This window comes from Oenanthe melanoleuca, chromosome 26, assembly GCF_029582105.1.
Source record: "Oenanthe melanoleuca isolate GR-GAL-2019-014 chromosome 26, OMel1.0, whole genome shotgun sequence".
Classification (NCBI taxonomy): domain Eukaryota; kingdom Metazoa; phylum Chordata; class Aves; order Passeriformes; family Muscicapidae; genus Oenanthe; species Oenanthe melanoleuca.
Genome location: NC_079359.1, coordinates 3419657 through 3446866, shown reverse-complemented (window position 1 = coordinate 3446866; position 27210 = coordinate 3419657). Strand labels below are relative to the sequence as shown.

The following is a 27210-nucleotide window of genomic DNA, read 5'->3' as shown; positions in this document are numbered from 1 at the left end:
CCAGATGACCACACTCACTCTGATCTGAGTTTAGCTCAGCTTCAGGCGCCCTGGAAGATGATGCTGTTGCTGTAGCTGCTGAGGGACCTCGTTGGAAGGACAGGGGACAAAGGCAGAGCCTGCAGCCACATGCTGCCACCCACCCCCCTTGGCTGGAGCTCTCCCAGCAGGGTCTCATTCCTCCTGAACAGGTCTGTGAGAGGGGAACTGGGCTGCTTTTCCTTGCTTGAGGCTCTGTGATACCTAGATTGCAGTCACGATTTAGCTTAAAAATAAGAATGCCTAAAAATCCCTGCATGCTTTTAGTGAATGCTTTTAGAGGCTCTTTGAACAGGGTGGTTTGTGGGCAGGGGCATTGCTTCTTGTGAGCCCTGCCCTGAGTGTGGGAGGGAACAGAGGTGCCAGTGCCATGGTGTGCTTGGGTCTGTATCCCCATGGAGCCACCCTGGGCCTGCCAGGACACCAGAACAGAGTCCACCGAGCCTGAGGTGCTGCCTGGTGAAGCTGCTGCTCCTGGGGAGGAACCTGGGGCTCTCTGCAAGGGTGTCCATCCCTCACTCCCCCTGTTTTGTAAGCTCTGGGGCTGCGTTCTGGGCTCTCTGGGAGGTTGGTCAGAGCCTGCCCTGGCACTGGGAGATGCCCTCCCTGCTTGCCCTCCCAGGGCTGAAGAGGTCTGCAGACCCCCAGGCGTCCACTGGGCTCCCTGGGCACGGGGGGGGAGCAGCAGCACTGCTGCTGACCATGGAGCCCGACTCGCTGTAAGCTCATTAGGGGAAGAAAGCGGCTTTAAGGATGGGATGGATTTGAGCAAAGGGCTTGGGCTGGGGCTGTGGCAGTGGGGGATGGCCGGGGGCTGCAGAGAGGGGCGCAGGGATGGGGCTCCTGGGCAGAGCGGCTTCCCTGCATCACCGAATAAGATGCCACAGGGGCTCCTCATCAGCCGGGTTATCCTGGTGCTGGGCCCCCCACGGAAGCACAGGGGGATCCCCCATCCCCCCGGCTGCCCCCACCCTGCCCTGAGCCTCCAGCCAGGGAGATGCTGAGCTCAGCTCCGCTCACAGCTCCGGGGCAGCCCCGCTCTGTGCCAGCCCTGTCCCCTCCCCAGGGCGGCTGCAGGATCTGGCCCCGCACCAAAAGCAGAGGTTTCCTGGCCACCTGCAGACCACTCTGCCCGCCCTGGCCGGCGCGGGGAGCTCCCAGCCGCTCTCATGCATCTCCTTTAAAGGCCTTTTCTCATCGGGCTCGCCGCCGGCAGCTCCGTCCGCCGCAGATGCGGGGCGGCTCTGCCGCCGGCACACCCCGAGCCCCGGCTGCCGTGCCCCGACCCCTCTGGGGCTGATGGGGACCCCTCAGAGCTGAGTGCCCCAGCATCTGCTTTCGGCTGCTGGAGAGGAGCTCAGGCAGGTAATGATGTCCCGGGGTTTCATGTTTGGTCCGAGTTGAGGGAAAGAGCCCGGTCTGGCAGCTGAGCGGTTTCCTTATGCTAAACCGGCTGCGTGTCTCGTATCTTTTCCATCTGAAACACAAAGATAAGGAGCTGTGTCTGTGAGGCTGTCGGAGCTGGGGGAAGGCAGCAGCCGGCAGGGTCAGCCGCGGCTGTGATGGATTGAGCAGCAGGGACCAGCCCTCCGGAGCGCTCTGATGCTCGCTGCTGTGCTGAGTTTGCCTGATCCCTGCTGGCTGGAAGCCTGAGCCCCTGGGTGGAGGTGTCAGCGACAATTCCCACTGTATAGGTGTGAAATGGGCTGGCTTTGACAAGTGCCAAGTGCTGCTTTTTACACCTTCATCAGAGCTGAGCAGGCACTGAGAGCTGGGGGATGGCCCTGCTTGGTGCTGGGGTGACTTAGACTGAGCTTTGCCAAGGCTTTGCACAGGCACGTGGGGCTTCAAGCAGTCCCTGCTCTCTGTCCCCCTGGATCTCTCCTGCATTTCCTGTCCTGGACAAAAAATTCTCCTTCTCTCCTATATCTGCATGTCTGTGTGCACAGCCTGCGAGGAGTCACTGCGGGACAGTCACTTGTGCACAGCGACTTCGCCCTGGGCTGGGAGAGGGACTCTGTGGACTCCTGCATCCTTCTCTGATTCCTTAAACTTTGTGAAACAGCTTAAATGAGTTGTCCAAGCTCCCTTATATTCGGAAATCTTTCATGTTTGTCTCTCTGGGAGCTCGGGGATTGTCCTGTCTGCAGCCTGGAGAACGGGGGGTTGCTCTCACTCTGCACTGGCTGCTCACACTACAAATTTACCTCCCCCCATGAAGCTGACCCACATCACAAGTCCAAAATGAGGATTGCCCTGGGGGAAGGAAATGGGGGTAGCAAGCAGGAGAGTTCACCCTCAGCACTGCCCAGAAATGAGGCTTGTATTGAATTTCTCATTTGCCTTGCTCCATGCCCGCCCAAATCCCACCAGCCTCCTCCTGAATCACAGCGGGCCTCCCCACCTCTTTTCCCACAGATGCCTCCACGCTAAGCAGAGGAGCTCGAAGCTCCTGCTGGGTGAGAAAACGCTTTAAAAATATAACATTTAGAGGCGTTCTCCATCTGCGCGCAGCTAATGTGGGTCTCTCACGATAGGTGTGCTGGTCCTGGAGCCTCTGCACCTCACAGATGAAGCCACTGGAAGGGACCTCGCTGGGACAGGGGGAGGAGGAGGCGCAGGGACCGGCCCAGGGGCGGCGGCGGCGGCAGCGGCAGAGGACGGGCTGCAGACCCAGCCCCTCACCCCGGAGGTACGTGCACAAAAAACCTCACCCAGCAGCTCTCGGGGTGCTGGCAAGGATGGGACAGTGATGGCAGTGCCGGGCGAGGGACACTGAGCCTTGTTTTGGCACGGTGGCTCCTTCTCCTGCAGCCGCTGCTCTCAGGCTCGCCAGGAGGTGAGGGAAGAGCCCTGCTGCAGCTCTTTCCAGAGCCAGGGGGAAAAGTTTGGGGGTTCATTTGGGTTCTGGCCTCCACTGCAGAGGCCTCTTTGCACAGCAGCCCCTGTACTCCTGACCTGCCATCTCTGGTGGCCTCCAGCATCAGCGAGCAGTGATGCTACAGAGCTGCCAGACCTTTTGGCACCCAGAAAAGGGTTTCAGGGTGACAAACCTGTCCCAGTGCACTTTCAGAGGGGGCTGCCATCCCCATGGGGGTGCTGTGAGACGTTTCCTGGGCTCTGGGTTTGTTGTGGTGCTGGAAGAGGCCGGCTCGCAGCGCGGTCCGCTTGGCAGCCAGAGCAGGGAAAGAAAAAAAAAACCAAAAAAACATTGCTGAGGCAAAGTACGGCAGTGGCTGCTTGGTGACTCATTGCTGGCTGGAAACGGCTCCGGCGGGTCCTCTGTGGGGCTCTGCGGCGCAGCAGCAGAAGGGGCAGCCGGCCCGGGGCAGGCAGAGCGGGACGGGGACGGAGCAGGCTGCGGAGGATGCTCGGGAAGGAGCCAGGTCCGGAGCAGCCCCATGGAGGGAGCTGGGGGAGCGTGGGGGGTGGGATGCTGCCGATGCTTCCGGAGTTTCTTGAGGGTTTAACCGGGATTCCCTGCACAGGGAGCAGCAGGCAGAGCAGTCCGGGCTCCTCACATCTCCGGATGAAGGTAAGGGCAGCCCAGGTGGGGATGGTCAGAAGGGTGGGGTTTCCACCCTCCCTCCCTAAGGGTGTCCCCTGGCCTGGCAGCACATGCCTGCAACCCCTTCCAGCCCTGGGACCCCAACCCCATCCCCTGGATTTGCCTCACCAGCTGTAACCCACCCTCTGCACTGGATTCCTGTCCCTCCTTCCCCTGCCCTGGCCCAGTTTAGCTCCAGCTCCCTCAGTCCCACAGGGATATTTTGGGGGGTACCTGCCAGCTCATGTCCCTTGGGAGCCTGCATGCTGCAGAAGTGCCAGTGGCAGTTTTGGGGGTTTCTCCTGAAGTAGTGTCAGGCTGGGGAGGGGACTCTGCTGCCCAGCTCCCACCACCCTTTCTGTCCCCAGGCAGGATGAGCAGTCCCCAGGGACACCCAGGTGGGGTTTTGGCCAGGAGCGAGCAGAGCGTGGAGCAGGTCAGCCAGGTCAGAGGGAGGGAGGGAAACAGGTGGGGAGGCCTTCTCTGCCTGGTTCCTTGGGCTCAGCCAGCCCCCCCAGCCCTTCTGTGCTGGTTTTCTCGGGGTGCTGTGCAGCACCAGGGAGAGGTTTGCTCCAACAGCACCTTTGTGCCTCTCAGGAGCCAGGCAGGGCTGTGCAGGAGCTGGATGTGCACCCTGGGGACAGTGACAGGACTAAAGAAGGTGGGTGAGTTCCCATTCCACATCCCAGCTGGGTCCCCTTAGGGGAAGGTTTGAAGTAGTTGGGGACAAGCATGGGAACATGTTATCTCCCTTGGTGGGGACATGGGGAAGGGGAGACTGGCCTGGGAGGATCTAAAGCCCCCTTGATGCTGGGGGAAGGATTGGGATGGTTCCAAAACCTACCCTCTGCTAAGACAGGAGAGCAGAGGGAGGAGGGAAGGCCAGGGGAAAGCCCTCACCTGTGGTCTCTTGTGGCCCCACTGCCTTCCTGCAGATGCAGAAGCCCTGGAGGAGCCGCTGCTGAGTCTCCCCAGTGAGCTCTCAGTGCTGGACAGACTTGGCTTGCACAGGTAAGACCAGTGAGCATCCCTCCAGGGGCTACAGGACAGGGTGGTCCCAGGGCACAGCACAGCTCAGAAGATTAGACTTTCCTCCTTTTCCACTGCACAAGAGTTGCTGTCCACACAATGGGCACTTGGCTTCCCACTTCTCATGGTGGCTGGCACCCCTGGGAAGAGAACAAGGGCATTTTCAGCATGCAGCCCCCGTGATGCCTCCATCCCTGACAGCACTTCTCTTTCTGCAGGGTGGCTTTGACAGAGCAGGACCTGGAGGTGAGGGCTGCTGGGGGCCGTGGGTGGGCTGGGGAAGGGGGACAAAGGACAGACAGACACCTTGCTGGCTCACAGTCCCATGGCTGTGCCCTGCTCCTTCAGGCACCGCAGTCCCCTGGCAGCCACCCTATAAAGCCTTTCCCAGAGATGCTTTTGGCGGCAGCTGCATTTCCATGAGCCTGTCCTCTGCGCGCCCGGCAATCCCACAGAGTGCTCTGCAGCTGCTGGAGAGCGCCCTTAGCCGGGGAGGCGGCAGGAGCCTCGCTAATAAAAATAATTTCCCTGCGAGTGCCAGGGCTGAGTCAGGCTCAGCTGTCAGCCGGGACCCGCAGCGAGGGCTGGCGTCTGCCCGGCGTGTGCTCTTGCCAGCAGGGCTCAAGATTTCCGTGCGTTATCGGCTGCCTGGGGGACGTGTCTCCCCGGGCTGGCAGCTCAAGGGACTGTCCCCAGCAGGCAGCAGCATAGTGGGCGCTGGGGCAAGGCAAGCGCTAATTATCTTGAGCACTGCCCCATTTGGTGGCACGCTGGGAGGTCTGTCTGTGCCTTGGGGACAGCAGCACATGGCCCTGGTGGCTTCCCCGCTGCCCCCGTGTCCCATCTCCCACCTCCCCACCCCGCAGGCAGCCTTTGCCCACCTCGCCCTGGCTTTTCGCTGCGACACCTTCACCCTGCAGCAGCGGGTGCAGGTGGAGAAACGGGCACGGGATGCAGCAGAGGAAAACATCCAGGAGGAGCTGGGGCAGTGCCGAGCTGCCCTGGAGGTAGGTGGGCACCAGGGCAGGGATCATCCAGCCCCAGAGGGGTTTGGACAGCTCAAAGTGCCAGTTCCAGCTGCTCCATCCTTTCTCCCCACAGAGGCTGGGCCGGTCCTGTGCCAATGCAGACTGCAAGGAGATGCTGGAGCAGCTGCAGCACAACCTGGCCGTGCTGTCAGCTGCTGTTGAGCGGGCAACCCGTGCTGCAGAGAAGCTGGGGGCTGTACACCAGGTGTGTGCAGTGATGGAGGGTGCTACAGATGGGCTGGGACACCCATCCCTGGGCTTGCTGGGGTTTGTCCCTGTCTTGGTTTGAAGGACAGGTGTCCGCCAATACAGGCAGAAGGTTCTCTTTGAAATGGAGAATGTAAACCCCCTCCCTCCAAATTATTATTATAATTTTGAAATCAAGGGGCTTTCAGGCCAAGATATGGGAATTAGGAATAACAGTTCTTTACTAGGAAAATTAAAATAGAAATACAGTATTACAAAGAACAAACCCAACCCTGCCAGAGTCAGAATCCAAGCTGACACCCGTCAGTCAGTCAGGGTGTTGGCACAGTCCCATTAAATGGTGGCTGCATCCTCCTGCAGTGGCAGATGTGGTTCAGTTGGAGCAGTGGTTTTGTAGAAGGGTGCAGGTTTTTTTTGAAGGTTCAGGGATGATGTAGAAAGGTCTGGTTATTCTTTGGAATTTAGTGGAAAGAGGGTATCTTGCTATCTAAAATTTTAGTTTTTTATCTAGGTAGGAGAGACTTGACTCGTCCCTCTGACTGGAGCATCTCCCAATGGGATGATGTAATTTTATAAGTTATGCAGTGGGACTCAATGGCTCAGCAGCAGATGATATCTTCCTGGAGGGAGGATGGGTTGTGGAAAGGATAAAGATGATTGCCCCACCTGGTTTTAAAGATGGCTCATTAGCAGATAATATGTGCCACAGAGATAAAGGTCACTGCCCCACCCAGCTTCAACAGATGGTGATAGAATACACATTTCTGGCCACATCAACCCAACTGGCCTTGACCTCATGTTTGGCTTACCAGGGTGCAAGGGATCCATCTGCCTGCCCTTGGGTGCAGGAAAGGGATGCACAGGGAGGGACTGGCAGAGACCTGGCTCCTTAGGAGATGGGGCCCTGATCCCCCGTCCCACCTGGCTGCAGGAGGCCCGGATGAGCCGAGCAGCAGAGGTGATGGTGCAGCACGTGGAGAACTTGAAGCGGCACCACCTGCGGGAGCACGCGGAGCTGGAGGAGATGAAGCGCCTGATCCAGCAGAACTCCCGCAACCGGCAGCTGGCGGAGACCCAGGGTGAGGTGGGCTCTGCCTCCGGGGCTGGGCAGGGGTTGCACCGAGGAACCTGCAGGATTTGGTCCTGAGCCCCTCTGGGGGGTCAGTGTGGTGACCACAGAGCCAGGGGGTGGTGTGAGTTGAGGAGCAGGGAACAGCCGATGGGGTGGTGAAGGAACAGCTGATGACAGTTGTGAGGGGACAGTGGAACAGCAGATGAGTGTGGGAGCAGGTGCTGGTGACCAGAGAGCTGTAACCCAGCTGGGAAAGCAGGGCAATGGGGCCCCATGCACAAAAAGGACTCTGTTCCTGAACACCAAGCCCCACACGTGCCATTGCTGTGCACAGAACCAGGTCACCCTGCCCAGGCCACCACCTGTGCCATGCACAGAGAACAGGGCCAGGACAGCTTTCAGTGGCAGGGAGCTTTGTGACCATCTGTGCATCAGCCCCAACTTAGTGTTGGGGGACAATGTAAGGCGTGTTCTCTTTGCTCCCAGATGATGTGGAGCCACGGCTGAGACCTCACCCCTTGAAGAGAACTTTCCAGCAGGTAACTAGTCCCAGTTCACGAGTCTCAGAGCCACTGCCTCCCCATACCCTGCCACCCTCTCTCAACTGGCTGTCCCCACACACCCACTTGTCCCCAATCAATGCCACTACAGCTGCTTGCTGCAGGGAAGATCTACTGGAAGTGCCAGGCATGATGTAGGGGCAGCCTCAGAGGGCTGTTGGTAGATAGACAGGGTGCCCAGCAAGCTGGGGGCTGCCTGTGCAAGAGATCTTAGGCAGATCCTTCTTCCATTGCAGGGTCACAGTGCAAGAGCCACAGGCTTGGCTGTTCTTTAGCACTGGCTTGAATGAGACACTGATCCCCTGTAGTTCAAGAGGTAGGGGAGGGGGTTAGGCAGTCCCACCAGGACAGCTTGCAGCAATAATGACAGGCACAGACCTCTGGGCTTTGACCTTCCCTGGCTTTCCAGCTTCCCCCCTTAGCTCCAGTGGGATTTGGCAGTGTCCTGTGGTGTCCCTTGCCCGTGCTGGGGCGGTGCTGGGGGAGGAGGAGGCGAGCAGCAGCCGCACAGTGCTCACCCCCAGCCCCTCCATTGCAGGGGTCAGCCCGCCGCAGAGTCAGCATCGCCGTCATCCCCAAGCAGCTCCTGGTAAGGATGTGTTCAATGGGGACAGCCAGCAGCTGTGTCCCCAGGCTCGGTGCCACTGGGGCTCCCTGTCCCCACTGATGCTCCCACCTTCGGTGCCCAGCCAGGTGCCAGCCCTGAGAGCCGAGCAGCCCCAGCAGGTGACCCGGAGCCAGAGGGGGCCCAGCGCTGGCCCAGCAGCCACAGGTATGGGCAGCCATGGCAGAAGTGGCCACTGGCCCATGTGGGACAGCACTGACCCCAGCCTCTCCCTCCCCAGGAGTGAACTGGAGCCACAGGACAGCGCTGTGACTGGGAAGCTGGTGGCAGAGGCAGATGGCAGAGGCTCAAGCACAGGGAACGAGGAGCCGGAGCAGCTCGGGCTGACGTGAGCAGCACCCTGCGTGTGCCCAGCATCCCCCCATGGCTGCTGGCCTCTCTGTGGTCCCCAGGTGGCCAGCACTTGGGCAGGGGGCTGGGGGATGTAGTGATGGAAGGCTGGGATGTTGCTTGGCTGCCTCAGCTCAGTTTTGCCCAGGCATTGTGGACTGCCCATGCCCTCCTCACTTGAGTTTGCAAAAGAGCCAGTGAGGTTTGGGGCTGAGTTTAACATCCTCCTTATCCCCAGATCGGGTGGAGGTGGGATTTGCTCTCTCCCATGGATGACAAGTGTCCCTGGTCACCTTCTCCCCAGGTCCAAGGGGTCAGCAGCGGAGCTGTGGCGTCCGTGGCTCTTCTTCCCACAGCACTACTGGGTTTTCTTCTGGCTGCTTCTCCTGAGCATCGCCTTCCTCCTCCTCATCCGTGTCCTGGAGCTGCAGAGGCTGCAGTCTGCAGCATCATCCAAGGCCTAGCTGGACAGGGGAGGGGGAGCTGAGAGGCATCTCTGCTCCTTCCCCACATCCTGAAACACCAAAACCCTAGAACAATAAAATGGGAGGAAAAATGGGGGAATTGTAATGACGGAGCAGGGGGTAGGATCTAAGGCAGGATCTGGGGTAGGATCTAAGGTTTGGTTGGCACCTCCATGTAATCATGAAGGGTTCAGGGGGCAGCAGAAGCTCTAATGCTGTGAGTCGCCTGCTCTCAGTACATCGAGGGGTGCAGGTGTGCTCCACACATCCCCTGTGCTGGGGATAGCTCGAGCTGCCCATGGCTCTGGGTTTGCTTTAGAGCCACATCCCCCTGTGCCACCACATGCCCTCAGTCCCTGCTATAACACATCTAATGCTCCCGTGCTGCTGCCCGGGGGACAGTGCTGGGGCTGGCAGGTCTGTGATCAGCTTTCCCACGGCACCACAAAGTGCTCACAAACAGAGGGAGCTCTTTCCGACCGCGCTTGGGAAAAGCGCTTGGTTTGACACACACTCCCCGTTTCCGTGTCCGCCCCAGCCCCCGCAGTCCCGAAACACGGGTGGGTTTCACTGCACCCGCACCCAGCAGCTTTGCAGGGACCAGAGCAGCCCGGCCATGGTGGAGGTTCTGCAGCAGCATCCCCACGAAGGGCACGGAGGGGCTGCAGAGGGCAGGGATGGAGGTGCTGGGCTGGTCACCCTGCTTGCTGTAGCCACCGACAGTGTCACGGGTGACTCAGGGCGGCCGAAGGAACCAACGCCCGTTCGCCACCTCGCCCCGTGTCCCTGAGTCACTGTCCACAGTCTCGTGACAAGTTGTCCCCGTGCGTCACAGCACACGAGCCCCTCGCCGTGACACCCGTCAAACATCCAGCAGCGCCCCGAGGACATCGCCACCAGAAACCCCAAAAAAGCACCCGCCCAGCAGCGACCTGCGGTGACCCCGGGGGCTCCCCCACCGCCCCAAGGTACCTTCATTCACCCCCTGGGACCATTTGGAAACAAAATCCCAGAAGTTTCCACGCAGCTGTGGCGGTCGGGGTGCGGAGCTGGCACTGGGTGGGTCCCCCCGCCCTGGATCCTCCGGTGTCCCCAGCTCCCTCCTGGCCGCTTTCTGGCTGCGGGAGGAGCAGCGCAGCGCCGTGGGGAGGGCGTGAAGCGCTCTGGCTTCATCACCCGAGTCTTATTGTTTGCTTGGCGAAAAGTCTGCTCTCTCACCCTCAAAAGCCCAGCTGGGGTTGCGCTGTGCCGCCCGTCCCGCCGCTCCGAAGCTCTCAAACATCCGCAGCGGCACAAGGAGCGGCGGCCGCGCCCCTCCCGGCAGCGCCCGGCCCGGTCCCCCGGCCGCGGAGGAGGGTCGGGCCGCCGAGGGGAGGGGAGGGGAAGGCCGAGGAGGGGAGGGCAAAGGAGAGGAGAGGAGGGCCGGGCCGGCCGGAGGCTGCTCTTTGCGGAGCTGGAGCTCGTTTCCTGCTCGCTGTCTGCGCCCAGCTCCGGCCCCTCCCCACGCCCCGTCCGTGCCTCAGTTTCCCCCCTCCGAGGGGCTGTGGAGGTGAGTGGAGGGTGAGGATGGGAAGAGCATCCCTGGGCGTGGGGGGGGTCAGGGCTCTGCTGCCCAGCCCCGTGTCCCGACCGCCGGTCCCCTCGCCCGCCGCGCTGTGAGCATCGCTGCGCAGTGGGACGGGGGGGGGTGACAAAACCCAGCGGTGATTCTGCTGGCCTGGGGAGGGCTCAGCCCCCCGACCCTCTGTCCCGCTCCCCTGGGACTCTCCGTGGCAGGGTAGCGCTTTTTCTCCGGCTGACCCCTCCCCACAGCCTCTCCGAGGGCAGCGGGGTCCCCCCTGCTCCATCCTCGCTGCTTTTCCCCTCCAGCCCCTGACTTCTGCTGCTCCTCCTCCTCCGTTCCAGAACCACCAGTGCTCCCAGTGATGAGTAGGATGGGGTGGGAAGAGCTTTGCTAAGATCCATGAGGGATGCTCTGTGCATCATCACGCAGATGTCTTTGTCACAGATGTGCTTTGGGGTAAAGGAGAAGCAGGAAGAGGGAAATTATGTGGAGTGTGAAGCCTGGCCGCGACCAGACTTCCTCTTTTTACCAAGATTCGGTTGCAAGAGCCAGGTCCCTCCGTGAGCTGGTGTTGGGCAGGGGGGACAGGCTGAGCAGCAAAAATCGGGGGGCACGTTTGTTCCCCCCCAGCTGTTGTCTGTGCCCAGGGCTCCCCGGGACGTGGCCAGGCTGTTGTGTGTGGATCCTTGGCAGGGCCACTCGGGTTTGTCCCCTCTCCTCAGCCCTTCTCCCTGTAGCTCCATGCTGGAGCCTTGCAAAGCTGGGGTATGCTCATGCACCCACATCCCTGCCTCACACCAGAAGAGCTGGCAGGGATTTTTCTTTCCCTCCAAGGATTAAAACCCACCCAAATCAAGGCAAGTTTCAGTGGTGTTGGCCAGAGTGGTCTCCCTGCCCAGTCCCACACCTGGGATGTTTCTCCTGAGCACAATAATATTTGTAAGAGCTTCCAATGCCTTCACCCCTTCCTGACACCCTCGCAGCTCAGCTGGTGGTTAAAGCAAAGCTTTGGCCAAGCTGTTGGGTCCCTCCATCCTGCCTCTCACTGGAAGGGCTCTCCTGGTCCAGCCCAGCTCAGTAAGTGGTGTCCAGGCTGGATCCCAAACCTGGAACAGCCTGTCCATGCTGGGAGCCAGCGCAGCTGATCTGCTTTCATCAGCTCTGGAGCCGTGTCCTTTCCCACCCCATTTCCATGTGCCTGGAAGACACGTGAGCTCCCAAGCAGCTTCCCCCACCTCCTCCCAAGAGGCTGCTTCTCCTGCAAGGGCAAGAGGGAGACCCTGATTCGCAGGGCACGATGGAGTGTTCCTGCTCCAGGGGTGCTCCCCATGTGTCAGACCCTGTCCCCATGGGGTGATGTCCCCATAGGCATTTCTGCAGCCAGCCAAAGCTGACAGGAGATGAGTCAGGGCTGGCTGCAACCCCCCCCTCCTCCCTCCTGCTTGCAGGAACAGTGTTCAGGGAAGAAATGCAAAAGGCTTTGATGGAAGGAACAGAGCCAGAGGCAGCCTGGCTCAGACTGTGCCTTCCTCCGCTGCCACTGGCCTTTGTGGGCTAAAAACTGGGGTTTTATATCAAGCCTGCAGGAGCTGAGTTTTCCTAGGAGTTTCTGACCTTGCTTGCAGTTGTCAAGGGGGTTTGAGTGTGCCAGAGTGCTGGCAGGATAATCCTTTCTGCAGGAAACTGTAACACAAGGCCTGTTGTTCTGCCTCCTCTGAGCCTCCCTGCCAGAGCGTAGGGGCTGGAAAGCTTTGCTGGGCAGCACGCTCCCCCTGGCATCATGTCCAGTGGGAATCAAGGCTGAGAAAAGGGTTTTTTTCAGAGCCAGGGGCTGCTGAGGCTGGAGTAGATGCTCCCATCCTTTGTCCCATCTCCCTGGGGCTGCTGTGTGGTGACCTTGGCAGGTGCCAGTGTGGTGACCTGAGCTCCTGGAGGACAACTCATCCTCATGGGGCACTGGTGCCTGGCCAGCAGTGCTGCCTGGCCAGTCTCTATGGTAGAAGCACTGCAGACTCTCTGGGGAGGTTTGCAGCGCTGCCTCAGTTTCCCCAGGCTCATCCTGTCTCACTAGCAGCGCTCAGGGGAAGAGCAGAAGTCTGTCCTCAGGTCTCACAGGCCCATCATGAATGCACAGGCCATGTCCTCTGTCCCCACTCTGGGTGCCAGTCCCTGGTGTGCCACACCGGGTGCCTTATCTGCTTTATGTCTGCCCAGGAAGGAAGTGGTTAAAATGCCCGGATTTCCTGAGTGTGATGCTGGAAGGGAAGGTGACCTGCAGAAGTGATTGGAGGGAAGGTGACCTGCAGAACTGCTTTGCAAGGCACATTCTGGTGTTGGGAGAGTCCTGAGTGAGACTGAGCTTGAAATCCTGCTAGAATTCTGTCTTTCGAGCCAAAATTTAAGCGCTTAAGTAACTCCTTTCTCCGCACACCCCCAGCTCCCTTCTCCTGAGGAATTGCCTAATTTATTCATGGCATCCTTGTCCCACTGCAGGAGTGGCCACCACCTTCCTGGTGCTGCCACGTGCCCACGATAACAGGGCAGAGGGCAAAGACCGGAGGTTCAAAGGTGAGAGCTCTCCGTCTTCCCGAGCCTTTCCAGCAGATCCTCCTCGGCAGCACCGTGTCTCTGCTGTGCTGGGGGAGCCTCTCACAGCCCCGGGGCTTGGTGACAGTGGCTGGAAAAGGCAAAACTTTGTTCTTGCTGCTCGGGGCAGTGCTGGGTGTGGGACACAGATGCAGGGAGAGCTGGTGTCCTGGGTGATGCCAGGGGCAGGGGGTTTTGGGGTGCCTAGAGGGAATGTGCTGCACCCCTCCTCCCACAGCTTCCGTGGCACGATGGGGCTGTTTGTAGGGTGATTTGACTTCTATTTGATTTCCTCACCGGTGCTTCCTCTGTGCTAATCTGCCTCCCCACCCCGCTCCAGGAGTGGTAGAAGTGGTGGGGGAAAAGGTCACCCCACTCCAGCTGCAGAAGCCAGGCTGCTCCTTCCAGCCCCTGGGCTGGTGTTGCTGGTTTTTGCAGCAGCTGTGTGGCTGACTCCTAAAGCCAGGAGCTCCCTCCCATCCCCCCTAGTGAGGCCGAGGCTGCAGAGGAAGGAAGCGGTATCTTTGCTGCAAAACAACTCGCTCTGCTCTTGCCTGTTGCAGGTACCCGCTGCATGGAGGACGCCACTTGCTGCTGCCACAGCCCTCCCCATCCCCTCCCCTGACACCAGGGTGGCCCCGTGGCTCTCTGGGTGCAGTGGCAGGGTGGCCCCGTGGCTCCCTGGGTGCAGCATCCAGGGACAGTTCCATCAGCTGCTGCCACAAAGTGCGCCAATTTTGACAGTGCCATCACCACCCACCAGCACCTGCAGCTGGGAAACCTGGCACTGAGACACCAGGTCTGGTATGGGATGCCTTTTGGGGTGGGGATGGGGAGGGTCCCCTCCCTGCTGACCTCTGCTGTCCCTGAGCCAGGCTGCAGGGTGACACGGGATGAGTGTGCCGGCCGACGAGCCGGGCAACCCGGCCCATGCCATCTTCGAGAGGTTCCTGCGTGCTGGGGAGTGCCGGGAGGTGCTGGGCTGCTTCGTGGAGCTGTGCCAGCAGCTGGGGCTGCAGGGCTCTGGGCTGCAGCTCTACCACGGCCTCAAGGCTGCCCTCAACTACTGGAATGCCAAGGCTTTGTGGAGCAAGCTGGATAAGAAAGCTGGGCACAAGGACTACGACCAGGGCACAGCCTGTGCTGGCACCAAGGTACCCAGGGTGTGGGGTGAGGGGTTTGGGTCCCTCCCTGCCCTGTGTCCTTGTCTCCAGGGTGAGAACATCCCTTGGGACACTCTGGCTCTCGTCCCAGGAGGATGCAGGATGTGCCAGACGCGAGGTTGGTGGAGTTTAATGGGACAGGATGTTAATTAGCACTGCTCAGCTCCCCATGGCATGATGCCACCTCAGTGCCACCCAGCCAGCAGCGTCCTTCCTCCTCCCAGCTGCCTCTCACTGGGGACATCCCATGGCAGGGCTGAGGGACCTGTCAAGTTCCTTCTGAGCTTTCAAGAGCATTCCAAGTAGGATGTCCTCTTGGGGACATCTGTTCCCTGTCCCAGAGATGATGGCTTTTGTCTTGACTGCTGTGCCCTGTTGTCCCAGCCCTGTGCAGAAGCTGCCAGGAGACCAAACCCATGTCAGGGCTGCAGCAGACTTTATCTGACCCAGTGTTTTAATTGCTGCCATTGCCCTGTGTGAAGGCAAGGTTCAGGGGTGAGGGGCACCCCAGTTTGAGAAGAGGAGTACTGAGGAAGGCCAGATCCTGACCCAGCAGGCGGGGAGGTGCTGGGGGCTCACCCACCCGCTGCTCTGGGGCTGCCCACCCACGCCGTGCTGTGCTGTGCCCTGGCAGTGCCTGGTGGTGGGCGCCGGCCCCTGCGGGCTGCGGGCGGCCATCGAGCTGGCGCTGCTGGGAGCCCGCGTGGTGCTGCTGGAGAAACGCGACTCCTTCTCCCGAAACAACGTCCTGCACCTCTGGCCCTTCACCATCCACGACCTGCGGGCGCTGGGCGCCAAGAAGTTCTACGGGCGCTTCTGCACCGGCACGCTGGACCACATCAGTGAGTTCTAGGGGCACCAGGCTCTGGGCACCCTGACTGTGGGGAGTCCAGGAACCCAGGGGTGCAGCCCGGAGTGCCTCTCTCCCCTCCAGGTATCCGGCAGCTCCAGCTGATCCTGCTGAAGGTGGCTTTGCTCCTGGGGGTGGAGGTGCACATCAATGTGAAGTTCGAGGGCCTTGTTCCCCCCACAAGCAAGGCAGGTACGGTATCTCCTGGTATTACCCCAGGGTGGGAGGCATTCCTGGGCTGTGGGTGGCCACTCTGAACTCCCCAATCCCTCTGCTGGGCCTTTTTGGGAGGAATGAGATGCAGCCCTTCCCCTGCACATTCATGACCACCCCTCTCTCTCCCTGCAGGTGGCTGGCAGGCTGTGCTGCAGCCCAGTTCCTCTCCCCTCACCCACTACGAGTTTGACATCCTCATCTCAGCTGGCGGTGGCAAATTTGTCCCTGAAGGTGACAGCAGGTGTCCCTGCAGCCCCAGGGCTGGTGTGGGAGCTGGGTGGGGGCTCACAGCTCTGCCCTGCTGCAGGGTTCAAGCGGAAGGAGACGCGTGGGAAGTTGGCCATTGGCATCACCACCAACTTCATCAACCGGCACAGCCGCGCTGAGGTGGAGGTGGCTGAGATCAGCGGCGTGGCCCGAATCTACAACCAGAAGTTCTTCCAGAACCTCTACAACAAAACGGGTCAGTGGTCCTGTGGTCCCATCCCCTGCATGTGGGACATTGGGCACTCCTGCCCCTCCTGAGGGAGCTGGAGGTTCAGCCCCAGGATGTCCCCAGTTATGGGGTGCATGTCCCCACATGATACCCCACTGCAGGGGACATTTGGTGTCTGAGCCCAGTGCTGGGACACCCCATGGCCCTGGCTCAGCCCTTTCCCTGTCACCAGGCATTGATCTGGAAAACATCGTGTACTACAAGGATGACACTCACTATTTCGTCATGACGGCCAAGAAGCAGAGCCTGCTCAAGAAGGGGGTCATCCTGCAGGTGAGAAGGGCAGGATCTGGCCCTGGGATCTCACAGCAGTGAGCAGCTGAAAGCATTGAAAGCGGGATGCAAATTGTGGTTGCTAGTTTGACTGCACACCCCTGGGGTGGTAGGGGCTGCAGCAGCTGCCACCTGTGCTGCAGGAAAAATCCTTCCAGGGTAGTGAGAGTGCAGTGGCACAGCTGCACCCAAAGGGCTGTGTGCTCCCAGGCTGAGGGACAAACATCACCTCCCACATCCCAGTCAGCTTCACCCCATCCCCACAGGACAAAGCGGACATCGAGAGCCTCCTGTCCCCGGAGAATGTGAACCGGGACGCCCTCCTTAGCTATGCCAAAGAAGCTGCCAACTTCTCCACCAACTACTGCCTGCCCGAGCTGGAGTTTGCCCTCAACCACCGGGAGCTGCCGGATGTTGACATGTTCGACTTCACCTGCATGACGCGCTCGGAGAACGCAGCGCTGGTGCGGGAGCACAACGGGAGCCGCCTGCTCCTGGGGCTGGTGGGCGACTGCCTGGTGGAGGTGAGAGCTTCCCCTGCAGCGCTGCCTCCTGCCCCCATTTCCCTCTCCCTGCAAGATGCATTGCTTGCAATACATTTCCCCTCCCTAACTGCTTCTCATCGCGATTACCCAGTGCGCCTCATCCTTGGGCAGGCTCGCAGTAGTGCATGTTTTAGGGAGGTTATCCCCTTTTCCTTGGGCAGGCTCGCAGTAGTGCATGTTTTAGGGAGGTTATCCCCTTTTCCTTGGGCAGGCTCGCAGTAGTGCATGTTTTAGGGAGGTTATCCCCTTTTCCAGCCCCATCAGAGAGCTGGGGTTGGTTCAGGATGGAGGAGCAGCCCAGCCCCTCCCCAGACGCAGCTGTGCTGGCTGGGGAGGAGACGGTCACCCATCCTCTCGGTGCACGTCCTGCTGCCGCTCCCTTTCATCCCTGGCCAAGCCTGGCAGCTCCCAGCCTCCTCCCAGCTGCCCTGACCAGCCATGCAAGTCCAGTTCCAGCTCTGCCTTTCCCTTCACAGCCCTTCTGGCCTCTGGGCACTGGGGTGGCCAGGGGTTTCCTCGCTGCCTTCGATGCGGCGTGGATGGTGCGGCGGTGGGCGGCCGGGACCCCCCCGCTGGAGGTGCTGGCTGAGAGGTGAGTGTCCCCATCCTGCTGGGCTGGGTCTGGAGCACCTGAGGATGGCAGCAGTGATGCACCTTGATGTTTCTTGCACCCAGGGAGAGCATCTACCAGCATCTTTCGCAGACATCCCCAGACAACACCAACAAGAACATCAGTCAGTACAGCATCGACCCGGCCACACGCTACCCCAACATCAACCTGCAGGCCATCAAAGCCAGCCAGGTACCTGGCCACTCCTGCCGTGGGACCTCCCTGGCTGTCATTGTGACAGTCCCCTGACCCCAAAGGATGTGTTCTGAAGCCCAGGACATTGAATGCATTGCCCATTGTGGATGGCAGAGGGTTCTGGAGAGTTGTATGGGGGTGTCCAGGTGTCCCCCTTGCCAGGGCCAGCTCCCTGTGTGGTGTCATTGGCTCTGTACAGGTGGTGACCCACCACTGGCATGTCCCCATTGGCAGGTCAGGGACCTCTACCTCGTGGGCATGGTGGAGGTGGACTCCAAGAGGAAGAGTGACAACAGGCTCAGTACTGGTAGGAGCAACCAATCCTGCCCCATTCCTTCCAGCAGCCCATGCCCAAGTGGCTACTGCCCTGATTTTCCTCCCCATCCTTGTTTCTTGCACCCTGGCCTGTGTCCAGCAGGCTGTCCTGGTGACACCAATGGTTTCTATCCCCTCTGCTTGTGTCCCACATGGGGACACAGCCCCCTTGCTGCCTTCTGGGGACAAGGCTGTGCCCCTCCAGCCTGCATTGATGCTGAGCCAATACTGACATATGCTTTATCAACATAGACTTGTGGGGATGGCTGTGGGGGGACAGGGGATGTCTCAGGTTGCTGCCATGGGATCCCTTCCCTGTTAAAGCACGGATGCTGAGGCAGGAGGGGAACTGGAGGTGGTGTCTCCTGTCTCTGCTTCCCCAGCAGCCCCTGGAGCTGTCTGTGAAGAGCTGCTGAGCTGGTGCCAGGCCAGCACAGCTGGGTACCCTGGCGTGGCCGTGACCAACTTCAGCAGCTCCTGGAGCAGTGGCTTGGCCCTGTGTGCCCTCATCCACCGCTTCCGCCCAGACCTGGTGTGAGTGCCTGGGACCCCCCGGGACCCCCTGCTCTGCAGAGCCCACCCTGAGGGCAGCCGTGTCTCCCCACAGGGACTTTGACTCAGTGGACTCCCAGGATGCAGTTCAGACCAACCAGATGATGCTGGACATAGCAGAGCAGGAGCTGGGCATCCAGCCTGTCCTCTCCAGTATTGAGATGGCCACCATGACAGAGCCTGACCGCCTGGACCTCATCACCTACCTCAGCCACTTCCATCAAGTTTTCAGGACCTGTCCAGGTGTGAGATTTTGGGGGGATTTGTCCCATCCTGAGCCTCACTGGGGCAGGCTGGCTGCTCTCCTCTTTGTTGGGTGGGTCCCACCAAAATGGCCATGTCCTGTGCAGAGGTGGAGGTCAGCAAGAAGCCGCTGTCTCCCTGTGGCACGCGAGGGGCCCTCCTCTTCCTCAGTAAGCTGCAGAAGAGCCGGAACCTGGCACACAAACGTGCCCAGGTGAGAGACCCCCACCCAGACCCTTGTGACACACCAAAACTCTGTCCCACTCCCCACCCTAACCACCCCCTTTGGATCTGCAGGACAGTGCCCAGAAGGACACTGAGGCCAAGAAGAGCCGCAGGGACACTGAGGTGGGTCTGCCCCAGGAGCCCCACGGGGGCTGTCCTGGGGGGAGAGTGGGGGGCTGACCCTCCCCTTGGGTCACTTGTAGCTGGACACGGGGCTGGATGGAGACACTCCGGACAGTGCCCACGAGCTGCTGCAAACCATCGTGACGGACCCAGGGCAGGTTGGTCCTTGTGTCACCTTGGGATGGACAGTCCAGCTCAGGGCAGGTGGGCACCAGCAGGGCACCAGCAGCTGGCCGGGCCGAGCCAAGGGCTGGGACCAGGGCTGCACAAGCGAACGCCCACAGGTTCCCAGCTCCTCCCTGCCTGTTTCCTGACCCAACTGGTTTTCCTGAGCCAAGACTTGCCGCTCCCTCACCCATCCCAAGCACCCAGCGCCGCGAGAGGGGCAGAGCCCTGCCCTGTGCCCCCATGGCTGCTGGCACAACCACGGGGCAGGGTGGGTGCCAGGCCCCCGGTGCCACCCCAGCCTGTCCACCCCCCCTGCAGCCACCGAGGGAGAGGACAGGGGAGAACAGTGACGCCTGCTACTTCTGCGGCCGCCGTGTGTACATCCTGGAGCGAGCCAGCGCCGAGGGACGCTTCTTCCACCGCGGCTGCTTCCAGTGCCGGCGCTGCGGGGCCACCCTGCGCCTGGGCGACTACGCCTTCCACGACAAGGATGGTGAGGCAGCTTTTTCTGGGGAGGGGGGTGCTTGGGGTGCCACTTCTCCACCCTGCAGGTTGTCACGGGAGTTTGCTCCCCCCTTCTCCCCCCAGGTCATTTTTACTGCTCGCTGCATTACCCCAACCCACCCAGCGTGGATCTGGCCCGGGATGAAGCTTCAGCACTGCCTGATGGGGTAAATCACCCTAAATCCCTGTAGGTGATCGAGGAAAGGCAAAATGTGGAGGGGGGTGGTTGGGTGTGGCCCTGTGCTGTATCATGCCTCTGCTCTGGCTCTGCCCTAGGATGCTGCTGCTGCCCACCCACCCTCAGATGCTGGAAGCTCATGTGTGTCCCCCATGGATTGGGCACCCAGTCCACTTCAGCCCACTCCAGCAGCCCCACAGGCAGGGGAAGAAGAGCCTGGGGAAGCTGAGGACACTGCAGATGCTGGTGACACAGAGGAGCAGGAGCTGCTGGCACAGCCTGGGGGGGATGTGAGGGAAGAGGAGGTTCCCAGAGCAGAGCCCCAACAGACAGCAGAGGAGGGTGAGGAGAGTGGGGGCAGGAGGAAGATCGTCCTTACACCACTGGAGAAGCTCAGTCTGTCCACGCTGAACCTCACCAGTGAAGCAGAGCCTGAGCCTCCACCGAAGCCAGCTCGTCTGCGGCCCCAAGCAGCACCTGAGGCCCTCCCTGCCCTACGGCAAGGACACGGCGCCTGCAAGGAGGAGGAGGAGGAGAAAATTGACATGGAGAAAGGTAGGTGGTACAAACTGGAGCCTCCAGATGAGCAGAGCTCTCAGTCCCCCCAGGACCCTGCTGTATCCCACATCTTGCTCATGAGGAGCCAGCCTGAAACAGCTCCTTGCTTGGGCAGATTTGGAGGAGAGTGACAGCGAGGAGGAGGAGGAGGAGAAAGGAGAGGAGGAGTGCACAGGCCTTGGCATCGTGAAAGAGCTGGTGAGGATTTTCCCCAGGTGGTGCTGGTACCACCAGCACAGGGGGTGGCTGGGGTTCTTGCTCCTCTCACAGGGGCACCGGGTCTGGCTCAGCTGTGGCTGCCAAGGCAGGAGGTGCCTGGTGCAGGGACTGACCCCCCTGCCCATGCCACCATTCTTTCACAGTACCCAGACCCCAGGGAAGAGGAGAAATACCCCACCTGGAAGCGCACACTGGCCCGCCGGGCCAGGGAATCCCAGATGAAGAGGTTCTGCAGAGCCCAGGTAACCCCACAGGGGAGAGCCAGGTCCTCAGAGTGACACTGTACCCTGTCCCCTCCATCCTGCTGCTGCTGGCCACGTGCTGGCCTGCAGATGAGTGCTGCCCTTCTCCTACAGGCCATCCAGAGGCGGCTGGAGGAGATCGAGGTGACATTCCGGGAGCTGGAGCAGCAGGGCATCAAGCTGGAGAAGTTACTCCGGGATGAGAACGGTAAGGCCAGGACGGGCAGGGCACTGTGACCCTGCAAGGGGGGTCTGCACCCCTCTCACCATTCCCCTGCCCTGCAGAGAGCCCGGCTGACCAGCAGACACAGTGGACAAACCAGCTGCTGTACCTGGTGCAGAAGAAGAACAATCTGATGACCGAGGAGTCGGACCTCATGATCGCGTGAGGCTTGGGGGATGCTCCCTACTCGGTGTGGGGGCTCAGCTCACCCTATCTCCTGTGAACCCAGTACCCACACCCTTTTCCTCCCCACAGGGTGCAGGAGCTGAAGCTGGAGGAGCAGCAGTGTCAGCTTGACGAGAAGCTCCGGAGTTACATGAACAAGGAGGGTGAGTGCCAGCATGTGCCAGGGAGAGGATCCCAGCTCAGGGCTTGTGGCATTCCCAGCTCTACTCTGACCCCTGCTCCCACAGATACCCTGAGGACAGCTGAGGATGAGAAGGCTGAGCAGGAGATCCTGAAGCAGCTGGTGGAGGTGGTGAATAAGCGGAACGTCCTCATCCAGTTGCAGGAGGAGAAGCGGCTCAGCGAGCTGCAGGCTTGATTTGCACAGCCCCCAGAGCCACTGGATCCTCCCAGGGACAAGCAGAGTGTGTGTGTGTGTGTGTGTGTGTGTGTGAGTCTGGGCTGAGCAGCACTCTGAGAGGTGGCAATGCCCCAGATGCCTGCAAGTGCCAGCAGCTGCCACAGCAAATCCAGCTCCCTGCTTGCCAAAGTTTGTCACGGAGGGGCCGGACCCGCTGGTGGATGCCCACATGTGGAGACACTGAGGAGCACTCTCAGCTGTGGGCTGCTGAGAGGACATTCCTGTGCGTGGCTGGATTGCTTTTGCCTTGTGCTTGCTGGAAAACAAGACTCACAGGGGACTACAAAAGGGGGCTGTGGTGGCTCCCAGCAGCGAGGAGGTGACTGCCACCAGGGCAGATGCTGTATGTGCAGGGGCACCTTCAGGAATGGTCCCTCAAAGCCACCCTGGGACATCCTTCCCAATTGAGGGCATCCATCCCAGCCTGCACTGTCCATCTCCAGGGATATCTGGCTGTACAAGCTGGGGCCAGTGACAGACAGACTGGGCTGATCCAGCCACTCTGCATCACTGCTTTTGGATGCCACGTCCACACTGCCCCAGCTGCTGCAGGAAACCAGGGTAAGAACCCTACCATGAGCCCCCTGGGCCAGGGAAGGACTTTTTGTCCAGTAGTTCCTAAGGGAATTTTGCTCAGGGCCAGCACTCTAACACCAAGGGCAAGGGCTGTGCCCTCCTTGCCCCTTTGGGATTTCTTCTGCTTGGCAATGCCACACTGGCCTTTGCACAGACCTCAGGCACCCCTAGAGTCCTTGGCTGTTGCAAGGTGGCCTCTGTGGCCAAATGGTGCTCATGGCAGCCCCAGATGTGTTGGGATGGGGGTCCCAGGCATAGGTTCCTCTCTTAGCAACACCACCCTGCCATTCCCGTCAGCACCTCCTCCAGCCCTTCCTGTGTTTGTACCAGCCCTACAATCCTGCTGCAAACCCTCTCCCTTCAAATAAAGCCCCCCTGACCCAGTGCCAAAGGTTAAAATACCACCTTTATTTTCCATCAGAGTTAGGACTGGTTGCCTCAACAGCCACCAGTGTAAACTTTGAGGCCACCCCAGGCAAGGGGAGCCTCAGCGTCTCAGGCCTTCCAGCCAGGCCAGTGGGTTCCTCCATGTACAAAAGGGTGTGTTTAAAAAGACAGCAATAAAAATCTGCCTCCATCGTGGTTCTCACAGGGGTCAATGCAATAAATCTACCCCAAAAACCTTAATTTCACCCAGAGGCAGCTGTCAAATCTGCACTACTGCATTGGCTGCTCGCCTAAAACCTGAAGTCAGCTAAAAACAAGGATGAAAAAGGGGACATGGTGGGGCCAAGGGGACATTGTGGAACACCCACAGCCTCAGCTCAGCCTTCGCTGGGACGCTCCTGCAGGGCCCTCAGTGCCATCCACATCTGGTCCTCGGTGCCATGCAGCATCTTCACCTCCATGGTGTGAAAGATGTGGAGACCGGTGGCGACGACGAGGGTGGCGAGGGAGAGGAAGGCCAGGAGGCAGAAGGAGAGCTTGGGGAAGGGCTGCTCTGCTCCCAGCCCGGCCAGTGTGCCCAGTGCAGCTGCAGCCTGGAGCAGCAGCAGCAGCAGGGCCAGCACGGCCATCCTGCCCCAGGAGTAGCGCTGCCGCTGCGCCGCCCGCAGCCCCACGCCCACCTCTGTCCGTGCCTCTGTCACCACGTCTGCCAGTGCCAGGTCTGCGGGGACAGGAGCCCTCAGCATGGTGGGACCACCCTATACCATCCCTACACACCCCCATACCCTTCTCCCCATCCCCACCGCTCTGCATTCCTCCACAAACATCCCCAAAGAACTGAATCCAATTCCAGCAGTCCATCCAGCAGCCCCCCAACGTACCAGCTGTGCCCAGGGTGGCACCTGCAGGCTGCCCCTGCCTCTGGATGTGCAGTGTTGCCATCACGGCTTCATGGTCTGAGAAGGGGATGGCCATGCCTGGGGCTGTGCCTGTGGTGGTCTTCAGCTCTTCACACTTCACCGTGAAGCTGGAGATGGCCTGGGTGAGGGGACAGGGGGTCACAGCAGTGCCTCACCCCTCCCAGCTGGTGGCAGACACTCCCTGTTACCTTGTAGAGGATGTAGTCAATGCGGATGCCCAGCGGGAAGGGCAGCATCTCTGACTTGTTAGTGAAGCAGTTGTCAGGGACAAGGGTGCAGCCATTCTTACAGCCCTGAGACAAGAGCCTGGGTGGGTGGGGGGCTCTTGGTGTGCCCTGGGACCCCACTCAGCCCCTCAGCTCACCTCAAAGCGCGTGGCCTCAGCAAAGGCGTCCCGCAGCCCCGTCCAGCCCCGCAGCAGCCGGATGCCCACATCTTCAGGGTGCATGTTCAGGTCCCCTCCCAGCAGCACCACGTCTGCTGCCTTTGAGGTGTGTCTGTGAGCACAGGGGTGGCTGTCCTTCCCTGCCCTGCTGGCACCAGACTGCAGCGACTGGGACCTGCCCAGTGCTCCTCAGCCTTATTCCTGACTGGCACTGGTGCAAATGGGAGCTCTCTGCAGTGCAAGCCCCAGGGGCAGGGGTGACCCCACACATCCTGGGGATCTGCAGGGGGACACCTGCAGCTGCTCACCGGATGAACTGTGCCAGCTCCCAGGCCTGCACCAGGCGGTGGGGCAGGTAGGCGTCCTTGTCCCGGCAGTACTCGGCGTGCAGCTGGAGAGACCAGGAAAGCAAAGGGGCTGTGACTGCCACACCGACACCTGTCCTGCTCCCAGGCTCCCTGCAAACCCACCCAACCCCTCCAAACACCTCTGTCTTTATGTCACCCCCACTGGGGACAGCACTGGGACACTCATCCCAGTGCATAGCCGGGTCACTGCCCCCAGCAGTATTTTATTAAATCAGTGCATAGTCCAGGGCAGCAGTGGTTAAAGCAAGGGGACAGTAAAAGAGGGGTATGGCCACTCCTTCCCCTCCTCCCCATTGTTCCCCCATGCTGGGTTTTCCCCGGGATGCTCACGTGGGTGACGTAGACGTTGAAGATGATCCCTGAGATCTTCATAACGACGAGACCGACGGACTTGCCACAGAACCAGTCCCCATGCTGGAGCTGCCCAAGGGGAAGAAAGGCAGGTCAGAGCTACTGAGGCTCTGTGGGACACCCACAGTGCCCCCCACCCCACTTACCATGTAGGGGTACCCATTCAGTGAGTACTGGTAGAGGAGTGTGTCCAGAATGGGGAATCTGGAGAAGACGCAGAGGCCACTGCCGATCACCCCACTGTGGGAAGGAAAAAGCACAGTCAGGAGATGCGGTTCCCAAAACCTTTGCCTCGCCCTAGCCCTGAGCCAGGACTCCCCATGTGCCTGGATCCCAGTGTGATCCCTCCTGTGAGCACCCCGCTGCCCAGGCATGGGGTATCCCACAGCAACAGAGGTGACCTAAAGGACCTGCAGTGGTCTTTGCAAGTGGTAAACCCCGAGGACATGGCACAGCCCTGGCACTGCCCCACAGACAGCCCCAGGGGGCTGACCCTGCCCTTCTCACCTGCGGAAGTAATGGGAGAAGGGGTAACAGCCTGCTAGCTTCACCTTCAGGTCACTGTAGTCCTGCTCGCTCCACACCTGGAGAACAGTGGGACAGGCTGAGAACAGGCACGCTCATCTCCCAGGCTGGGAATGGGTGCACTTTGCTCACAACCTGCCCTCACCTCCTGCAGCAGCACCAGGTCAAAGCCCTCCTGGCGCAGCTTGTCCCCGATGAGCCGGACGCGCTCCTGCCGCCGCTTGCTCAGGTAGCGGATGGCCCTGCCACAGAGGGGACAGTCAAGGCCTGGTGGGGACAGGGGGATGGGGGCTCTTGGGGCCCACTGTGACCCAAAACGAGGGAGAGAAAGAGGGCTCCACTACCAGTAGGGGCAGGATGCAAATGGGAAAGATGGGAAGGGGAAAGGGCCATGCGAGGACATGGGGACAAGAAGGATGTGCAGGGAGGCTGTTTGGGGACAGCTTCTCCTGCCTGCAGAATTGAGGCAGCTCATCCTTGCTTGGGGTGCTAATGGAGGGTTCTTCTGGGGCTAACAAGCACAGAGAGGACAGAGGGCACTACCCAACCAAGCACCTCATGATCCTCTGGGGCTGAGAGAGTGGTGTGACCCCAAAATGAAGGGGCCATGAAGGTAGCCCCAAGGTGGGACCCGTTCCCAGTGTGGTGCCCCCATATCCACCCTGGCATGGACCTGGCGATGTCTGGACTCACCAGCAGTTGAGGTCGAAGATTCGGAGGCGCAGGGTGGGCTCTCCCTCCATCGCTGTCGGGGGGCAGCCCCGGGCAGAGGGGAGCCCGGCAGGGAGCGGGTTGGGGTGACAGCCCCCGGGAGCCGGTGCAGGCTGCAGGACAGAGCCAAGGAGTCAGGCTGGGAAGGCAGAAGGGCTGAGCCAGGGCAAAGGCCAGCAAAGGCCAGGAAGGAAGGAAGAGTGCTCGGGGTGCTCCAGGCCTTTGCCTTCTTTTCCTGCACACAAGGACCACTCCAAACCCTAAATTGCCCCTGTACACGGATCCATGTACCCAAACCACCCCTGTGACCCTACATCCAGTGGCTGGGGACACCAGGGATGGGGTACAGAGCTGAAACCCCCCCTGCCTGTCAGGGAGTTGTGTTCCAGGCCAGACTTTCACCCTGGTTTCAAAGTGAAACTGCAAGCCACGGGCATGTGACACCGTCACACGCCCCCCCACCCGGGAAGCCCACGGATCCTTTTCGGGACCCCAAACCCCAGTGGAGCCAGCAGCTCCGGAGCAGCCCCAGAACCCCGCCAGCTCCGCTTCTCCCCTGCCTGACCCCGTGAGATCGCCCAGTTTCCGGCTTAGAAGCTAAAAAGAGCAACCCCGGAGCTGCAGGATGCCGGTGCGGGCAGCCAGGCTCTGCCTGCCCCTCGGGATTACCGAGCGGCTCATCCCGCTCCTGAGCCGCGCTAATTAATGCCGGCGGCTTCTGCCAAGCCTGAGCCCCCAGCGGCGCTCCCCGCGGGATGCAGGGGACAGCAGCGGGACAAGGAGCGGGACAGCAGCGGGACAAGGAGCGGGACAGCGGCAACAGGTGGAGCGGGGACAAGCGGGGAAATAGGAGAGAGGGGATAGGAGCGGGGAAACGAGAGAGGGGACAGGAGCGGGGAAACAGGAGAAAGGGAAACAGGAGCATCGGAGCTGCAGGAGGAGCGGCGACGGCAGCGGGGCAAGCGGGGGAGCGGAGCATTGAGAGGATCGGAGATACAGGAGAATCGGAGCTACAGGAGGATCAGAACTACTACAGGAAGATAAGAGCTATAGGAGGATCGGAGCTACAGGAGGACCAGAGCTACAGACGGAGAGAGGCGGGCAGCAGGGCAAGCGGGGGAGCGGAGCAATGGGAGGATCGGAACTACAGGAGGAGCGGCACCGGCAGCGGAGCAACAGGCGGAGCGGGCCGGGAGGAGCGGCACCGGTAGCGGGCAACAGGCGGAGCGGGCCGGGAGGAGCGGCACCGGCAGCGGGCAACAGGCGGAGCGGGCCGGGAGGAGCGGCACCGGCAGCGGGCAACAGGCGGAGCGGGCCGGAGGAGCGCAGCGGGAGCAGCGGGAGCCGCGGGCCGAACGCGGACCTGCAGCGGGCCGGCAGCGGCGCGGGGCCGCGGGACTACCCGTCCCGGCAGGCAGCGGAGCGGGGCGGAAGGGGCAGGACCGGGGCCGG

The 27210-nt window shown here is 60.7% G+C and overlaps 3 protein-coding genes and 1 long non-coding RNA gene across 14 annotated transcripts; 2 read left to right on the top strand and 2 right to left on the bottom strand.

The window, feature by feature from the left end:
- The first annotated feature begins 1129 nt into the window (after positions 1 to 1129).
- On the top strand, positions 1130 to 8995 carry LOC130263678 (inositol 1,4,5-triphosphate receptor associated 2-like). Of its 5 annotated transcripts, none has more exons than XM_056511372.1 (16): positions 1130 to 1404; positions 2458 to 2498; positions 2577 to 2731; positions 3528 to 3574; positions 3955 to 4031; positions 4184 to 4247; positions 4522 to 4597; positions 4834 to 4861; positions 5482 to 5622; positions 5717 to 5848; positions 6782 to 6929; positions 7409 to 7461; positions 8021 to 8071; positions 8172 to 8254; positions 8328 to 8435; positions 8742 to 8995. In XM_056511372.1, the coding sequence occupies exons 3-16, from the start codon at positions 2610 to 2612 to the stop codon at positions 8899 to 8901; spliced, it is 1290 nt and encodes a 429-aa protein (XP_056367347.1). In that variant the 5' UTR covers positions 1130 to 1404; positions 2458 to 2498; positions 2577 to 2609; the 3' UTR covers positions 8902 to 8995. The 5 variants fall into 5 exon arrangements, with proteins under 5 accessions (XP_056367347.1, XP_056367345.1, XP_056367346.1 ...); XM_056511370.1 differs by having other exon boundaries at positions 2413 to 2498; XM_056511371.1 differs by lacking the exon at positions 2458 to 2498.
- On the bottom strand, positions 6046 to 10285 carry LOC130263683 (uncharacterized). Its single transcript, XR_008842370.1, has 2 exons — positions 10120 to 10285; positions 6046 to 8967 (listed from the first exon to the last, which is right to left on the bottom strand). It is a non-coding gene; the product is annotated as an uncharacterized LOC130263683 (long non-coding RNA).
- Positions 10286 to 10315: 30 nt separating this feature from the next.
- MICAL1 (microtubule associated monooxygenase, calponin and LIM domain containing 1) lies at positions 10316 to 22689 on the top strand. Of its 6 annotated transcripts, none has more exons than XM_056511358.1 (27): positions 10355 to 10450; positions 12903 to 13033; positions 13615 to 13850; positions 13927 to 14205; positions 14849 to 15056; positions 15149 to 15256; positions 15413 to 15511; positions 15588 to 15743; positions 15949 to 16049; positions 16316 to 16573; positions 17071 to 17186; positions 17270 to 17396; positions 17634 to 17706; positions 18098 to 18248; positions 18322 to 18509; positions 18617 to 18723; positions 18807 to 18857; positions 18938 to 19015; positions 19344 to 19518; positions 19614 to 19696; positions 19806 to 20262; positions 20381 to 20463; positions 20628 to 20726; positions 20841 to 20934; positions 21012 to 21111; positions 21205 to 21278; positions 21363 to 22689. In XM_056511358.1, the coding sequence occupies exons 4-27, from the start codon at positions 13945 to 13947 to the stop codon at positions 21491 to 21493; spliced, it is 3378 nt and encodes a 1125-aa protein (XP_056367333.1). In that variant the 5' UTR covers positions 10355 to 10450; positions 12903 to 13033; positions 13615 to 13850; positions 13927 to 13944; the 3' UTR covers positions 21494 to 22689. The 6 variants fall into 6 exon arrangements, with proteins under 6 accessions (XP_056367330.1, XP_056367336.1, XP_056367334.1 ...); XM_056511357.1 differs by having other exon boundaries at positions 10356 to 10450; positions 12680 to 13033; XM_056511355.1 differs by lacking the exon at positions 12903 to 13033 and having other exon boundaries at positions 10316 to 10450.
- SMPD2 (sphingomyelin phosphodiesterase 2) lies at positions 22499 to 27181 on the bottom strand. 2 transcript variants are annotated; one of them, XM_056511368.1, is made up of 11 exons: positions 27122 to 27181; positions 25741 to 25871; positions 25193 to 25289; positions 25030 to 25106; positions 24669 to 24762; positions 24502 to 24591; positions 24112 to 24194; positions 23783 to 23915; positions 23607 to 23711; positions 23380 to 23536; positions 22499 to 23219 (listed from the first exon to the last, which is right to left on the bottom strand). In XM_056511368.1, the coding sequence occupies exons 2-11, from the start codon at positions 25788 to 25790 to the stop codon at positions 22876 to 22878; spliced, it is 1230 nt and encodes a 409-aa protein (XP_056367343.1). In that variant the 5' UTR covers positions 25791 to 25871; positions 27122 to 27181; the 3' UTR covers positions 22499 to 22875. The 2 variants fall into 2 exon arrangements, with proteins under 2 accessions (XP_056367343.1, XP_056367342.1); XM_056511367.1 differs by lacking the exon at positions 27122 to 27181 and adding an exon at positions 26428 to 26914.
- Between the last annotated feature and the right edge of the window lie 29 nt (positions 27182 to 27210).

Bases quoted from the DNA above. Each gene is read 5' to 3' on its own strand.
- LOC130263678 (XM_056511371.1), top strand. From the start codon at position 2,610: ATGAAGCCACTGGAAGGGACCTCGCTGGGACAGGGGGAGGAGGAGGCG. The intron at 5,623-5,716 runs GTAGGTGGGCAC...TTCTCCCCACAG, and splicing joins AGTGCCGAGCTGCCCTGGAG to AGGCTGGGCCGGTCCTGTGC. The intron at 8,072-8,171 runs GTAAGGATGTGT...TTCGGTGCCCAG, and splicing joins TCATCCCCAAGCAGCTCCTG to CCAGGTGCCAGCCCTGAGAG.
- MICAL1 (XM_056511355.1), top strand. From the start codon at position 13,945: ATGAGTGTGCCGGCCGACGAGCCGGGCAACCCGGCCCATGCCATCTTC. The intron at 20,464-20,627 runs GTGAGGATTTTC...ATTCTTTCACAG, and splicing joins TTGGCATCGTGAAAGAGCTG to TACCCAGACCCCAGGGAAGA. The intron at 21,112-21,204 runs GTGAGGCTTGGG...TCCTCCCCACAG, and splicing joins GAGTCGGACCTCATGATCGC to GGTGCAGGAGCTGAAGCTGG.
- SMPD2 (XM_056511367.1), bottom strand. The intron at 24,195-24,501 runs GTGAGCATCCCG...TGGTCTCTCCAG, and splicing joins TCAACGTCTACGTCACCCAC to CTGCACGCCGAGTACTGCCG. The intron at 23,220-23,379 runs GTACGTTGGGGG...CTGTCCCCGCAG, and splicing joins TGCCACCCTGGGCACAGCTG to ACCTGGCACTGGCAGACGTG.